A 16,069-nucleotide genomic window follows, 5' to 3' on the forward strand; every position below is an offset into this window, starting at 1 on the left:
TTTCTTCTATTTCTGACTAATAATACCAGAATCCCAGGCATAACAAAGCTCTGAACTGTCTTAGAGAAGGCATTAATGTGTGTATGTGCAGTATACTTATCATGTTGAAACAATATGAGAACTTAAGGAAATTTTGAAAAATAAAGAGGAAATGACCTATAGTCATATTACCCTAAAACTATTATTAGTATTTTGTATTTCCTTCCAGTTTTCCCACCATGTGCATTTATTTTTACCTGGGTTGTGCTATAACATAGAAATAATTCAGTACCCTGACCTTTTCACTTAAATGTATATTCTAATTCTTTTTCCACATCGTTAATATAGTATTTGTAAGGATCATTGGAATGGCTGCAAAATATTCCAGCAATTGGATATAATATAGTATGGATTAAAATTTTTCTGTTTTTGGACATGACTGTTGCTTCGAGCATTTTACTTCATAGATAATAGTGTCATGCATGTGTACATGAGGAAAAATTGGAAAGGCATACACAAAAATTGATAATAGTTGATGTTTTTGTTTAGTTCTCTGTATCTTCTGGACCATAAAATGATGAAACTCACAGAACTAGAGAGTGTTTGAACTCAATTTGCCTTCTACCTGTTATTTTTCTAGATACCCAGAAATCTTGTTAATCTTGTATGTTATTCATTACTCCCAGTCAAAGTGGTATAGACTTCTAGAATAAAGAATCTAACTGATTTTGAATAATTGATTAAAGATTAAGAAGACACAGTAACTTCTGAATGGGAGCTAATAGGACAAGGGATCTTGTAAATGTGCTAGTGGTAAGTCAAAAGAAAATGCTATTGAGATAGATCAATAAAGATTATAAGCAAAAAAATCATCCTTTTGTAGTGAGGTTCTCCATTGGTGAGGACAATTTACCCAAATCTTTTGACCACTGTCTTCTGGAAAGATCATGCTGAAGAGGTCCAAGTCGTTATGGCTCGGAGGGCCTGTTTCCCTCCCTCTGAAGGTCACATGGCCCTGCTGGGCTGGCCTCTGAGGGCCAAGTTGAACTCTCTGTTTCCAGTCCACTGTTCCCCATAACTCCACGGCCTGAGCACCTTCCAGCAAACTTGTAATAAGTTTGCTAGCTGGAAATTGCTAGCTGGAAATTGGTTTAGATTTATATCTATTTGTTATAACTAACTAATTTTAAAAGGCTGGTATAGTTATTCAAGAATAGAGTCCAGGCAGTTCTGCAGATCTGTTCATTTTTTCTAGGAACTGAAAGGCAGGTGGGTGGGCCCTTGATTGGATATTGAACTTTCCGGCCCTCTTAATCTTGGTTTGGGCATACAGGGCTACAGCTGAAATCTTGACACTTGTTTCTCAGTCCAGGGCCCAAATGCAATTTCTTGACAACTATGTTAGCAAATGCATTTAGCTATACCACACGAACATTAAAAGCAGAGTCAATTTGTTTAGCGGATCTGATTTCTTTCTTTTTTTATTAGAGAAGTTGTGGGTTTACAGAAAAATCATACAGAAAATACAGAGTTCCCATATATCCCCCTATTATTAACAGCTTTCATTAGTGTGGCACAGTTATGACAACTGATGAGAGAATATTATTATTATAAATGTACCGTTGTTCATGGTTTTGATTAGGGTTCCCTGTTTGTACCTTATAGTCCTATGTTTTTCTTTTAACTTTTTATTCTAGTAACATATAAAATTCTAGTATAACATATTAAAAAAATCCTCTTTTAACCACATTCAAATACATAACTCGTGCTGTTAATTATGTGCACGATGCTGTGCTACCATCACCACCATCCATTACCAAAATTTTTCCATCACCCCTAGTAGAAACTCTGTATAATTTAAGTATTAGCTCCCCATTCTCTACCCCCACCCTGGCCCCTGGTCAACTAAATTCCAATTCTGACTCTATGAATTTGCTTACTCAGATAATTTCCTAACAGTGAGAATATATACTATTTGTCCTTTAGTGTCTGGCTTATTTCACTAAACATGATGTCTTCAAGGTTCATCCATGTAGCATGCATCAGATTTCTTAAATTGGGAAACCTTTCCTTGGCAGGTAGAGGGTAGAAGGACCAGGCTGGGTTAAGGCAGTTATATGTCATGGAGCCATAAGGGTTTACACTGCTGAGCAAAGAACCGAAATGGGCCTAGATCTTTGAAAGAGCATAAGACAGTGTCTCCTGATAGGAAGTTGGGCAAACAGGGGCTCATGGGTTAGGCTATAAAGTCTCTTCAGAGTGGAGTGTGTGTAGGATTTGCTAAGTCCACTCCCAGGAGAGAGGGATGTGAGCGTGGCAAGAAAATTGGCGGGGGTGATGGGGGAGGTAAGGACCGAGGACTACTAACAGAAATTAGACAGCTTTAAAGTCAGAAGGGCAGTCCCTACTTGCAGCCTTTTAATCATGGCATAAATGACCAACTGGTCCCTTTGACTGAAAATTTCAGTCCCTTTGACTGAAATGACTACTTACTTCTCTATGTGTTTGGCTAAATTCCAGTAACAGAAAAGAGAGAAAAACTACTCGCTTGTTCTTTTTATTAAAAATTTTTAAGTGTTTAATTTTTTCAGCCAGCTGTTTCTCTATCATCTTAGACAGTGCCTTAGATTCATCTTTTATAGCCCTTCCAGTATTATGTCAAGAGCATTTATCCCCATAACTCAAACTTGGGGTTATGCCAAAGCCCTTTATAGGATTTCATTTTGATATTTGATCCTGAATGTCTAATTTGGACCAAATATCCTTATTTTTCTCTAACAAATGCCAAAGCTTCAAAGTATCATTCCACAGGACTTGTTTATAAAGGCTTTGCTCCTCAGGATATCTCAGACCTCCCAAAATGCAAGCTCCCTGAGGGCAGGGCCATGCCTGTCTTGTTCCCTGTATTCTCCTCATGCAGAGTAAGTACCATGCTGGCTCATAGTAAGGGCTCAATGGATTCTTGCATCCTCCCTGCCATAGTTACTGAGAAAAAAGAGAGAAAAAATTAAAGATTTAGTGGGGATAGAAAAATAAATAAATGTACAGGATCAGACAACTTGAAGGAAGTTCCCACTTAGCGAAATAAGTGCTTAGCACATAAAGTGTGTAGCTTCTTGAAAAGACAGGGCACAAAGTAAAAAAGTCTGTAGCAAGAATTCTCAGAACTCTTATTTCAGATTTTCTTAAGGGATTGTCTGTGTGATCTCCATTACCCTTTGAGGAACCTCAGTAAAGGTTCTGCTTTCCTCCTGCTTCTCAAATAGCCCCGAGACTCCCTGGAGATGAAATTCTCTGACTTTCAGTTTCCATTTGGTAATAGCCATAGGTACATAAGCTCTGACTAGCCATTCATTGCTTTTGGCAGCGAGACGAGGTCTGTGCTCAGGAATGGCTGAAGAGAGAAATTCTGCAGAAGGAAGGATTCAAGGGTAACAGCAGCCCTGGACTGCTTTGGAAAGGGCGGCTAAGGAAGCAGGTGGCCTGGATGTTCACCAACAATGGTGGCAACTCAAAGAGCTAGTGATGACCCACAAGGACTCTGCCTGGCAGGCCCCCTCTCCCATTTGCTGAGGGAGCCATTGCCCTCTATTATTTCTCTCCTTAACCACATTGACTGTCCAACAAGCATTGTGTAAAGATGAAGGGCAGGTGTAATAATCTATGCAGATCTTGAGACTGGTCTAGAATACTTGGTACATAGAGAAAAGCAGTCATCTTACATAGCAATTAATCTGAATGAAAGTGATTTAATTTTAGGTGGAAATATACTTGATGTCTTTACTTTAATCAGCCCCCTGTAAAAGGAGCATAATTGCAATAACTTATGCCAGGCAGGTGATCTAAGGATTAATTAATACTCTTAAAGCATGGACTTCAAATCACAATTATTTAAACTAGAACCAAATGAGCCTTTTCAAATAAGAGGGAAATATGCCTATATAATAAATATGAAAGAATTTCCTTTTTTTCTGCTAAAATTTAAAATCCCTAAGCAGTAGAACGTTTTCAACCTTACTATGTAACTCTAGTTATTGACTGCTGAAATAATTATCATCTAAATACTGTATGGCCTAGTAATTCTTTACCTATAATTGCAGAATCTGATTCATAAGGCAAAAGTACTCTGGAGCTATTTTAAGCAGTCAGGTAGATTTTTTCTGAGTAAGTCTACTGTCATAGCAACTGATTTACCACAGAAAAGCAAGGAAGTGCCTTAAATTGGAGGTGCTTTTCCTTCCCCTTCATTTTGAAAACCTTCCCTTAACTCAGAATTAAATTTCATGACTCAGCACCTATTGTGAAAAATTTCACTTAATAAGTGATAATTTTGTGGCAGTTTTTAAATTTCAGAATTAGCAGGTGTTCTGATGCTGTGGTTTAGCTCCTAAGGTTCTGACAACATGCCAGAATATCAGAAAACCATATGACAGATGAACAAGGAAATGAACTCTTTGAGTATGTAAATATATCCCAAAAATTCAGATTGAAAAAATCCTAGCTCATTCAGAAATTTAAGGTCTGTCTGGATCTCTTTAACTGGTATCACGTTCCAATTAATCTGATTCCACCTGGGATTATTAGCTACTTTAAATACTACAAAAAAAGTCAGCCAAATAAACAGCCAATAGTCAGAGAAAGCTGTCTTCCACGTTTAGACACTGAGAAAAAAAAAAGTTAATCCTTTGGAGGAAAATGTTTTATATTTTACCATCAACAAAATAATCAGCAAGGGACTGTAATGGCTCCCATTTACAAATAAAGCTGGGGGGCAAACCAAGGTGGCAGAGCACTACCACTATAACACTTGGATTTTCTAAAGTCACAAATTGTTTATAGAACATGGGCACAGACGGTCACCAAATCAAAGTATTAAACTTGGGAAAACACTTATCCATGCTTTTGAAAGGGGAATGGGACCGTATAAGGAAGGAAGTGCAGGTCTGGAGTTACTTATCTGAAACCCTTGGGATCAAATAATTTATGGCTTTCTTGATTTTGAGTAGGTAATAAGGCACATATGCCATATCATGCATAAGCCCCCAGAGGGATCTGGGGACTGTATTAAAACGAATAAATATTTCTGCAGTTAAATGTGTGGACAGTGGAGATCAATGTAATCAGAGCATTGACTGTAATGAATGAAGACTAGAAGAGACTCAAGGTAGCTCAGGGAAGTTTCGTTTGTCAAATGAGTTTGTCTGATCAGCTTTTGATGCCAAATGAGTTATGAAAAGTCTTTCATTTGTGAAATCTCTTTGGATTTCAAAATTGAGGATAAAGAATCATGAACCTGCACTGTTTTATGCGCTGATTGGCACACTTTTCTCTCTATACTGAATAAGGCTAAAATGAGCATTGTGCAAAAAGAAAGTGGGTGAATTAAGAAGTGATAATGCTACAAAAAGTTAGTAAAGAAACATATTTTACCTCCCAACAAAATATTCTTTGTATTTCTAATAAAAGCAAGCTGAGTGGATGGAAATCTGATCTGAGATACAGTGTCGTGGTGATTCCTGTGTCTTTATGTTGGCACAAATGTGGGCAATTGTTCTTCTGACTACCTTTGCATAACAGTGGGACAAGAAAGCAAAATAGGGAATAATACCATGACCGTGGGCGGTCCAGCAACAATAATTATGACCATGTGGCTGACACACTTGTAAAGAGACATAAAGTAAGAGATTTGGCATCAGTTAACAGATTTCCAGAGTCCAAATCCTGGCTCCCCTACTTGCTTAACTTCTCTAAACCTCAGTTTCCCCATCTGTGAAATGGGGAGAATAATATCAAAGGGTATTTGGGAGGTATGAATAAAATAAACTTTATAAAACACCTAGTATGGTGCCTGGTCCTTGCTTAGCAGTAAATAAATAAATTTAAAAAAGCCAAAAAGCCAATTGGTTTACTGTTGGTAAAGATGCTCTTACCTCAGTCAGTCATGTGCTTACTTAATATCTATGTTTTCACTAGATTGCAGAGAAATGGGCAGTTGTCTCTACCAGAAATTTGTTTCTGATGGGGCCACTCTTCCTATGAGAGGAACACATTGGAGAGGAGTACCTTGAATAATAATCTTGTTTCCATTATATCTTAACCTAAGTATGAGGCTTTTCTGTTCAAGTAACTACCCGTCCCATATTGTCCCATTGCCCTGAACTTTTTACTTTGTTTTGTGTGATAGTGCGTTGTAAATCAGCCAGTGTATTACCTTCCAGAATTCTGTTACATACGGGTTAGAAAACTATTGATTTTCTTCTATGGTTTTCTGAATTAATCGTATTTCTTGGCTGTCATATCTCATCTCCTACATCCTGTATTGAATTTTAGGCTTTCTCTTTCCCCATCACCATAGGCTTTACATACCTGAAAGATAGCCAGCCCTGCTCTTTTATGTGCTTCCAGACTTAATTCGGATTCTTTGTTGAAGGCAAAAACAAAAGCCAAATAACACAGATTTGTGTGTGCATATTTGTGACATAAGCAGGCAGAAAGGGAAGCTCTGTTGTGACCTTTCATAATCTCATCACCTGAATCCCACTTCGCGGAGACAACTGCATTAACCATTAGGCATGGATCCCCCAAATCACTTTCTATGTCTATTCATACAGTAAGATCCTATATGCTTAGGAAAGAATTTGTTGTCACTGATTTAGCAAAAAACAAAATCATACTGTTCTGCAGCTTGCTTTTTCTCTCCCTCTTGACAATGTACCACGGACATCTCATATTGCTATAGAAGTATCATTCTCATCTTCTTTTTTCAAATTGATAGACTTCATTTTTTTAGAGCAATTTTGAGTTTACAGAAAAACTGAGCAGAAACTACAGTTCCTTATACCACCTTTACTCCTGCACACAGTTTCGTTCTCATTCTTTTAAAAATAAGCTGTCTTCTTTAAGTTTAATTGTGTATAATCATAATCTTTCTTATTCTCTCAAGTAAAAATTATTGATCATCAAAATGAGGAAAATATGTGCTAATTGCTATGGAAAATGCAAAATTTTAAGAGAGGTAGTTTTTGCCCTCCAGATGTTCATTATAATCTGGAAGGAGAAGACAGGGGCCCATATAACAATATAACAATAGTACAGAATATGTAAATGCACATTTCAGTATTATTATAGTCTTAAGAAAATAAGCCACATTTGTAAGGGCTGATAAAGCTTTTAAGGAGGTTTTGGATTTGAATTGGGTCTGGAAAGAGAGGAAGGAAAAATAGTCTGAGCCAAATCTCGGAAGCATGAGAAAATGGCCTTGTTTAAAAGAGGGCCACCCACCTATTTCATCAAATCCGAATTCACTGATTGTAAAACACAACTTGATTTCATAATATTAGAAAGTTGGGGAAGGGGGAGTGTACAAGTTAAATAAAGAAAATATAGTATTTTGTCAATTTGACTGGAGTGGCGGTTTCCCAGAGAGTACACTAACCGATAGATGAATCTGGAAAAGTAAGTAGAAGTCAGATCATGGAGACTCTTAAATGCCAGGGAAAATCTGAAATCTGCTTGTTCTAATTCTTCTTTATAATTATTTTCCAGGTCTTTTTTTTCTTCTTATCACAAGCTGTTAGAAATTGGGAAGAGACAAGAAAACCTGATCTTGAAACATACTAGTCTATATTCCGGAGTCCTTATTCAAATGGTATCTTTAAAGGTAATCTTCAAAGGTAAAATATTAGACTGATATGTCTAATATTCTATAGTATCACACTGTGTTGATTACTATAGCTTTATAGTAAACCCTCAAATCAGTTAGAAAAATTCCATTTTGTCAGGTTCTTTCTAGATATTTAGTTACTCCTGTATAAATGATTTTATTCCCAGCACTGTGCTAGGCACAAGGATATTGACAGTGAACAAGACGCAGGCTTTGCCTCACAGTGCTCATGGCCCCTTCTTTCCACTGCCCAGACATTAGCCCTGTCCAATTTTGCTGGCTTATCACAACCATTGAAAACATCATCACTTAGATGTCACCTTTTGCGTCCTTCACCTCATTTCTAGTTTGTGGTTCTGGTTTCCTGCTTACCTTGCCGAAATACAACTTCTTGAAATCCCTATGCCCTTTCTTAATATTTAGGTGGTTTTTTTCCATTATGCTTCGCTTAAAGCCAAACCATTTACAATAGAACTTTCATTTTTTAGAGCATCTCCATAATTATTTCCTAACTTCTGACTAGGCAATAAGAGAATTGCTCCAGATCATTGTGAACACTTTACATTGTTTGTCTAATTTTAACTGTTCCAGTGAGTGTGCAGTGGTATCTCACTGTGGTTTAATTTGCATTTCTCTATTGTTTAATGATGTTGAACGTCTTTGCATGTGCTTATTGGTTATTTGTACATCTCCTTTGACAGTGGTTCAAATTTTTTGGCTATTTTAATTGAGTTATTTGCCTTCTTATTATTGAATTGAAGTGTTCTTTATTTATTCTAAACCAAGTCCTTTAATATGTATTTTTCAAATATTTTCTTTCAAGTCTATGGTTTGCCTTTGCCTTTTCATTTTCTTTATAGAGTCTTTTGAAGAACAACAATTTTTAAGTTTGATAACGTCCAGTTTACCAATTTTTTAATTTTATAATTCATAGTTTTATCTATCTAAGAAATCTTTGTCTAACCTAAAGTTACAAAGATTTAGCTTTAGTTCTTATATTTAAGTCTAATAACAATTTCAAATTTTTGTACATGGTGTGAGGTAAGGATTAGGGTTCACCTTTTCTTCCTTTTTTTTTTTTTGCATGTGGATTTTGATTGTTTTAATATCAATTGTTGAAATGACTATCCTTTACTCATTGAATTACTTTGGTAACTCTGTTTAAAATCAATAGACCATATATGTGTGGGTCTATTTCTGGGCTATCTATTTTATTCCATTGACTGATATGTCTAATATTCCACAGTATCACACTATACTGATTACTGTAGCTTTATAGTAAACCCTCAAATCAGTTAGAAAAACTCCTCCAATTTTGTCCTTTTTCAACATCGTTTTGTCTGTTCTATTTCTTTTGCACATCTATATACATTTTGGAGTCAGATTGTCATGCTTGAAAAATAGCCTGCTGGAATTCCAACTTGTAGTTTTTTTTCAATTTTTTATATTGGTTTGGAATTCCAATTTGCATTGCATTGAGTTAGTAAATGATATGGGAAAAATTCAAAACTTTAACAATATTAAGTGTTTTCGAACATGAACATGGCATACTTTTGTATTATTTAGGTCTTCTTGAATTTCTCTCAGCAATGTGTTGTAGTTTTCTGTTTACAGGTTTTCCAACTATTTTATTATATTTATCCATTAATATTTATTTTAGTTTCTTGCTACCAAAGCAAATATCACGCAATGGGTTAGTTTAAACAATGGCAATTTATTGACTCATGATTTTGAGGCTAGGAGAAGTTCAACATCAAGTTGTCATTGAAGAGATGCTTTCTCCCAGAAGACTGCAGTATTCTGGGACTGGCTGCCAGTGATCCTTGCTCCTTGGCTTTTCTGTCACATGGTAATGCACATGGTGACCTCCCCTGGCTTCTTTTCTGGTTTCCTTTGACTTCCGGCATTTGGCTGCTTCCTGTTGCTTTCTCTCTTCTCTTCCATTCCTATAAGGCCATTAGTAACAGGATTGAGACCCACTGTTATAGTTTGTTAATGCCGCCAGAATGCTATATAGCAGAAATGTGTTGGATATTATAAAGGGATTAAGTTACAAGTTTACAGTTCTAATGCCATAAAAATGTCCAAACTAAGGCATCCAGAGAAAAATACCTTTACTCAACAAAGGCCAATGAGTCCGGAACACATCTGTCACCTGGGAAAGCACATGGCTGGCATCTGCTTGTCCTTTGGATTCTGGTTTCAAACAGCTTTCCCAGGGGTGTTTTCTTTCTGGATCTCCAAATGTCTCTATTTGTGTCAGCTCTCCGCTTTTTCCAAAATGGTTCCCTCTTAAAGAACTACAGAAAGTGGATTAAGACCCACCTTGAATGAGCAGAGATACATCTCCATGGAAACTACCTAACCAAAAGGCTCCCACCCACAATTGGGTAGGTCACATCTTCATGGAAATAACTTAATCAAAAAGATCCCACCCTAAACAATAGGTCTGCTCTCACAAGTGTGGATTAGGATTGAAAACAGTCTCAAACCAGCACACCCATCCTGATTCAGTGGACCACACCCTAAATGAAGAAACCTCAAAAAAAGATCCTATTTACAATGGGTTCCCAATCCTTAAAAGGATTAATTTTAAGCTCATGTTTCTGGGGAACATAGCTCAAAGCCACCACATATTGTATACATTTTTTTATTATATTGTAAATGGTATTCCTTTAAAATTTCAATTCCCAATTATTTATTGCTAGTATGTAGAAATATTTTGATTTTTCAATATCTATCTTGTATCCTTTGATCCTTAAAAGACGCTCATTGTTTGGTTTTTTTTTGTAGATTTCTTAGGATTTTTTACATAGACAATTGCAAATAAAGGCAGATTTACTTTCCCATTTGTATGTCTTTTCTTTTTACTTTTTTTTTTGCCTTACTGCACAGGCTAAGACCTGCAGTACAGTATTGAATAGAAGCAGAGATAGTTGACATTTTTGTCTCTTTCCTGATCTTAGAAGGAAAGCATTTGTGTTTCATGAGTAAATTTCATGTTCAGTCTAGACTTTTCATATACGCCCTTTATCAGGTTAAGGAAATTCCCTTCTATTTTTAGTTTGCTGAGAGAGTTTCTTGTGAAGGGGTTGAATTTTGTTAAATGCTTCTTTTTCATCTAACAATATGGTCAAATGGTTTTTTAAAAATTTAATAGTGAATTACTTCCATTGAATGATCTTTGAATGTTAAAACAGATTTCATATTCCTGGAATAAACCACTCTAGGTCATCACTTCTTATGTATTTCTGAATATAATTTGCATCTATGTATCTGATTTCTATGCCTATGTTCATGAAGGAAATTGCTTTATAGGTTTTTTTGTGTGTGTGTGATATCTTTTGCATTCTAGTTCATGAGGGACACTGGTCTGTAGTTTTCTTGTACTGATTTTTCTGGTTTTGTATATGCATAATTCTGACTTCAGAGAATAAGAAGGAAAGTGTTCTCTCCTCTTCTCTTTCCTGGAAAGTTTTGTATAGCATTGTGTTCTAGTTTGCTAGCTGCCAGAATGCAATATACCAGAAACGGAATGGCTTTTAAAGGGGTAATTTAATGAGTTGCTAGTTTACAGTTCTAAGGCTGAGAAAATGTCCCAATTAAAACAAGTCTATAGAAATGTCCAATCAAAGGCATCCAGGGAAAGATACCTTGGTTCAAGAAGGCCGATGAAGCTCAGGGTTTCTCTCTCAAGTGAGATGGCACATGGCAAACACAGTCAGGGCTTCTCTCTCAGGTGGAAGGGCACATGGCAAATACGGCATCATCTGCTAACTTTCTCTCCTGGCTTCCTATTTCATGAAGCTCCCTGGGAGGCATTTTCCTTCTTCATCTCCAAAGGTCGCTGGCTGGTGGACTCTCTGCTTCATGGTGCTGCAGCATTCTCTGCCCTCTCCGAATCTCTCATTCTCCAAAATGTTTCTTCTTTTATAGGACTTCAGAAACTAATCAAGACCCACTCAAATGGGTGGAGACATGTCATCCCCTAATCCAGTTTAACAACCATTCTTGACTAAATCACATCAACCAGGGAGATGATCTCATTACAGTTTCAAATATACAGTATTGAATAGGGATTATTCTACCTTTATGAAATGGGATTTATATCAAAACTTGGCTTTTCTTAGGGGGCATACTTCCTTTCAAACCAGCACACATTGGTATTATTTCTTCCTTATATATTTGGTTTTATTTTGTGTGCTGTATGGCGGGGGTCACATTTCATTCTTTCTCCATGTGAGTACCCCATTATTGTGGCACCATTTGTTGAATTTTTGTTTGTTTGTTTTGGAAGTGCATGGGCCAGGACCCTATTTGTTTTTAATACAATTCACCAGTGAAATAATTTGGATTTGGGATTTTCTTTCTGGGGAGGGTTTTAACTATATCAGTACCCCCATTATTGTTTTGTTCTATCAATATCTGCCCCTTTGTAATATTATTTGTCATATATTTGACTTCTATGTGTGCTATAAATCCCACAATACTTTTATAACTGTTTTTGTCAGTGTGGGGGTGTTCTGGCTGACAGTTCAGCTATGTCCCTAGCCAATAGCCACCATCAGCTGCCAAATATGTAAATGAATTAGCCTTCAGACAATTCTAGCTCCCCAACTTCGAGTCTTCCTTCTTAGATTCTAAATATTGTATAGCATTTCCCATTGTGCCCTACCTGAATTCCTGACCCACAGGAATCATAAATAATAATAAATGAATATTGTTTGAAGCCAGCAAGTTTCAGGGAACGTTTTATACAACAGTAGGTGAACAGTACAGAGTGATATATTCTTGTTTCTTTGCATGCTTGGCAATGAATTTTATATTTGGGGGGTATCTGGATTTTGTTGTATTTCATTAATTAGTGTTGGATTTTGTTCCATTGCTAGTTAAATTACTAAGAGTTAGTTGATTCTTTTGATGTCTGCATTTACGTTTGCTGGGGTGGGTCCAAAGCAGTTTTGAGTTTAAGGCTAATTTATCCCCACTACTAAGTGGATCCTTTCTCAAGATTATTTCAGGGGATGACAAACTTTTTTGTAAAAGGCCACATGGTAAATATTTTAGGCTTTGCAGGCCACATGCAGGCTCTCCATTGTATACTTTGCTGTTTTCATAATCCTTTAAATAAATAAAAATCCTTATTCACTTGCAAGTTGCTCAAAAACAGACTGTGGGATTTGGCCTCTGGACCCATAGTTTGTCAACTCCTGCTCTATCTGAGGTCCCTTGCATAAGAGGTCTTTCCACTCTGGCTGAAAGGAACATAAACTATTTCCCAGCCCTGCATGAATCCTCCAGTTTTTTCTGCCTACTCATTCTGCTGATTGTTTCACTAGCCTTGGGTGGTTTCCTCTCACGCAGGTGAAGTTCAGTTCTCAGCCAAAGACCTGAATGGACTTTTCTGTAGATCTGTGGAGCTTTGTCTCTCTTTGTGCAGCTTCCAACTCTCTGGTCATCTGATCCACAAATCTTAGCCATCTTAACCTCCCTGAACTCTGTTCTCTGTCTTCTCTACTCAGCAAGACTGCCAGATTCTGTGTGGGTTTCCCCTCCCTGTGCTACAGCCTAGAAACATCTACAGGCACATGGGCCGCCTTATTTGTTTTTCTTCTCTCAGGGATCATAGTCCTGTGCTGCTTGTTATTCAACTTTTTGAAAACCATTGTTTCAAATGTTTTGTCTTGTTTTCTGGTTGTTTCTGGTGGGAAGTTACACAGTCCCTTTTATTCCACCTTCATAAGAATCTTTTTTTTTTTTTTGTGGTATACACATTTTTTTTTATTAATTAAAAAATTAACAAAACATTTAGAAATCATTCCATTCTACATGTACAATCAGTAATTCTTAATATCATCACATAATTGCATATTCATCATTTCTTAGTACATTTGCATCGATTTAGAAAAAGAAATAAAAAGACAACAGAATAAGAATTAAAACGATAATAGAGAGAAAAAAAAAGCTATACCTCACATGCAGCTTCATTCAATGTTTTAACATAATTGCATTACAATTAGGTAGTATTGTGCTGTCCATTTCTGAGTTTTTATATCCAGTCCTGTTGCACAGTCTGTATCCCTTCAGCTCCAATTACCCCTTCTCTTTTTTTTTTTTTTTAATTAACGGAAAAAAAGAAATTAACCCAACATTTAGAAATCATACCATTCCACATATGCAATCAGTAATTCTTAACATCCCCACCAGAATGGCCATTATCAACAAAACAGAAAATGACAAGTGCTGGAGAGGATGCGGAGAAAGAGGCACACTTATCCACTGTTGGTGGGAATGTCAAATGGTGCAACCACTGTGGAAGGCAGTTTGGCGGTTACTCAAAAAGCTGAATATAGAATTGCCATACGACCCAGCAATACCATTGCTAGGTATCTACTCAAAGGACTTAAGGGCAAAGACACAAACGGACATTTGTACACCAATGTTTATAGCAGCGTTATTTACAATTGCAAAGAGATGGAAACAGCCAAAATCTCCATCAACAGACGAGTGGCTAAACAAACTGTGGTATATACATACGATGGAATATTATGCAGCTTTAAGACAGGATAAACTTATGAAGCATGTAATAACATGGATGGACCTAGAGAACATTATGCTGAGTGAGTCTAGCCAAAAACTAAAGGACAAATACTGTATGGTCCCACTGATGTGAACGGACATTCGAGAATAAATTTGGAATATGTCATTGGTAACAGAGATAATTCATTCTTGAATTAAGTTATTTTTAGTTGCCATGTTTTTATATGCTTACTCATACTCCTATGTGTTGGTTTCTATCTATATTGAGCAAAAATTTCTAACAGAAACTATTTAGTTGTACTTAATTTCTTGATTGTTAAATACAACACTAAATGTTTTCAGATTGTGGATATCATTAATAAAAGGTATATCTTAATAGGCCATAGACTTCCAAGGTTTCTAGTTGAGACAAATCAAATGATTTATCTGATCTTAGTCTAATTCTAACCCTTCACGAGAGTTTCCTCTTCAACATCCCTAGTAGTGAAGAGGCACACTGTACTTTTTAAGACAGCCCATTCCATTGTTGGCAAACAATCGCCAGAAAATGTACTTTATAATGAGCTACATGGTGATTCCTTATAACATTGATTTTGAGGTTCTTACTGAACTGGTGGTTAAACTAAATCCAGAGCACCTTTTCTAAACAGCTCCTGTTAACCCTCACTGTATATTACAAAAATGTATTGAGGGTCTACTCTGTGCCAAGCTCTGTATTGAGCCTTGGGATTGCAGAGGTGAGGCAAAGGAGGTAATGTTGGGCTTCATGCATCTTTTAATTTTGATGGGGGGGGGGCACCTGGAGCCAAAGAGTAACAAATAAGCATGCAAATAAATAGGTGTAAAATTACAATGTGTGATGTGCCTGGAAGAGCATGGTGCAAAGACACTGTATACAGGAAGGTTTGACCTGGTCAGGGAATATAGGGAGGACATTCTCCAGGAGGTGTGAGTTGAGATCTGAAAGGAAAGTAGGAGATAATTAGGCAAAAGACAGTGAGAGTATCCAAGAAGAGGGAACAGCCTGGGTAAAGGTATGGGGATGGGGGAAAAAAGAGCAATAGGTTTTAAATTGAAATAATCCTTTTAAACAGTGTATTCACCCAACAAATATACCAATCTCAAAAATGTCACTATATCACGGGAAACACTTTTCTGATGTTTGAGACACGCTTGTAGGGAGGTGAGTTTAATTTCAATTCAAGGAAATACTTTGGATTGCTCTATGGGGTGATATTGTCCCCATCTCTGGAGGCTGGGGAGGATCCGGGTTTTGTGGAGCCTTACATACATTTTGAGGGCCCTTTTAAGAAAAAAATAGCAAATGATGAATACAATATTAAGCACAAAACTTGGAAGAGGACCTTGGAAGTGTGAGGCCCTGAAGTTGAAGCTTATTAGCTGCAGGATAAATACGTCTACCTCCGGTCGGGAGGAATCTTGACAAAGAATGAAGGACCACTTGCTGGTAATATCAGGAATTTCCATATGTTATCCAGAAAGTTGGACTAGTCAGACTTCTAAATTTCCTCCAAACTCAGAGGTTTTGTGTTTACTTGGCTTAAGTTTGAGAACTGAGTAAGTCAAAGTTCAGCTCTTTGCTATACTTGTAGAATGAGTTGTCTGACAGCTGGACATGGTGTGGTGTTTGGGACTGTGTGCCTGGGTGTGGGTGTGGGTGTGGGTGTGTATCTTTCAGGTTCTGAATTAAATTAATTCAAAAGTTAAACACTTCACTGCAACCCTTGGCCAATTTTTTCCTTCAATCACTCAAATATCAGGTTATAAAACCTCAGATAAAAAGTCTTGGGAATCAGAGAGCCTCTTTTGTTGGTTAGATGTGGCCTTTCTCTCCAGCCAACATGACTAGCAGTCTCACCACCCTCC

General features: G+C 36.9%; 1 protein-coding gene across 1 annotated transcript in view; it reads left to right on the forward strand.

Moving 5' to 3' along the window:
* Nucleotides 1–16,069, forward strand: part of LOC143677897 (uncharacterized) — a 64,525-nt gene that overhangs the window by 33,328 nt on the left and 15,128 nt on the right. Inside the window, exon 4 of the mRNA XM_077154509.1 lies at nt 7,525–7,639. Coding sequence (XP_077010624.1) covers nt 7,525–7,639 — 115 coding nt within the window. The remainder of the gene's footprint in view (nt 1–7,524; nt 7,640–16,069) is intronic.

This window comes from Tamandua tetradactyla, chromosome 3 (genome assembly GCF_023851605.1).
Source record: "Tamandua tetradactyla isolate mTamTet1 chromosome 3, mTamTet1.pri, whole genome shotgun sequence".
Taxonomy (NCBI): domain Eukaryota; kingdom Metazoa; phylum Chordata; class Mammalia; order Pilosa; family Myrmecophagidae; genus Tamandua; species Tamandua tetradactyla.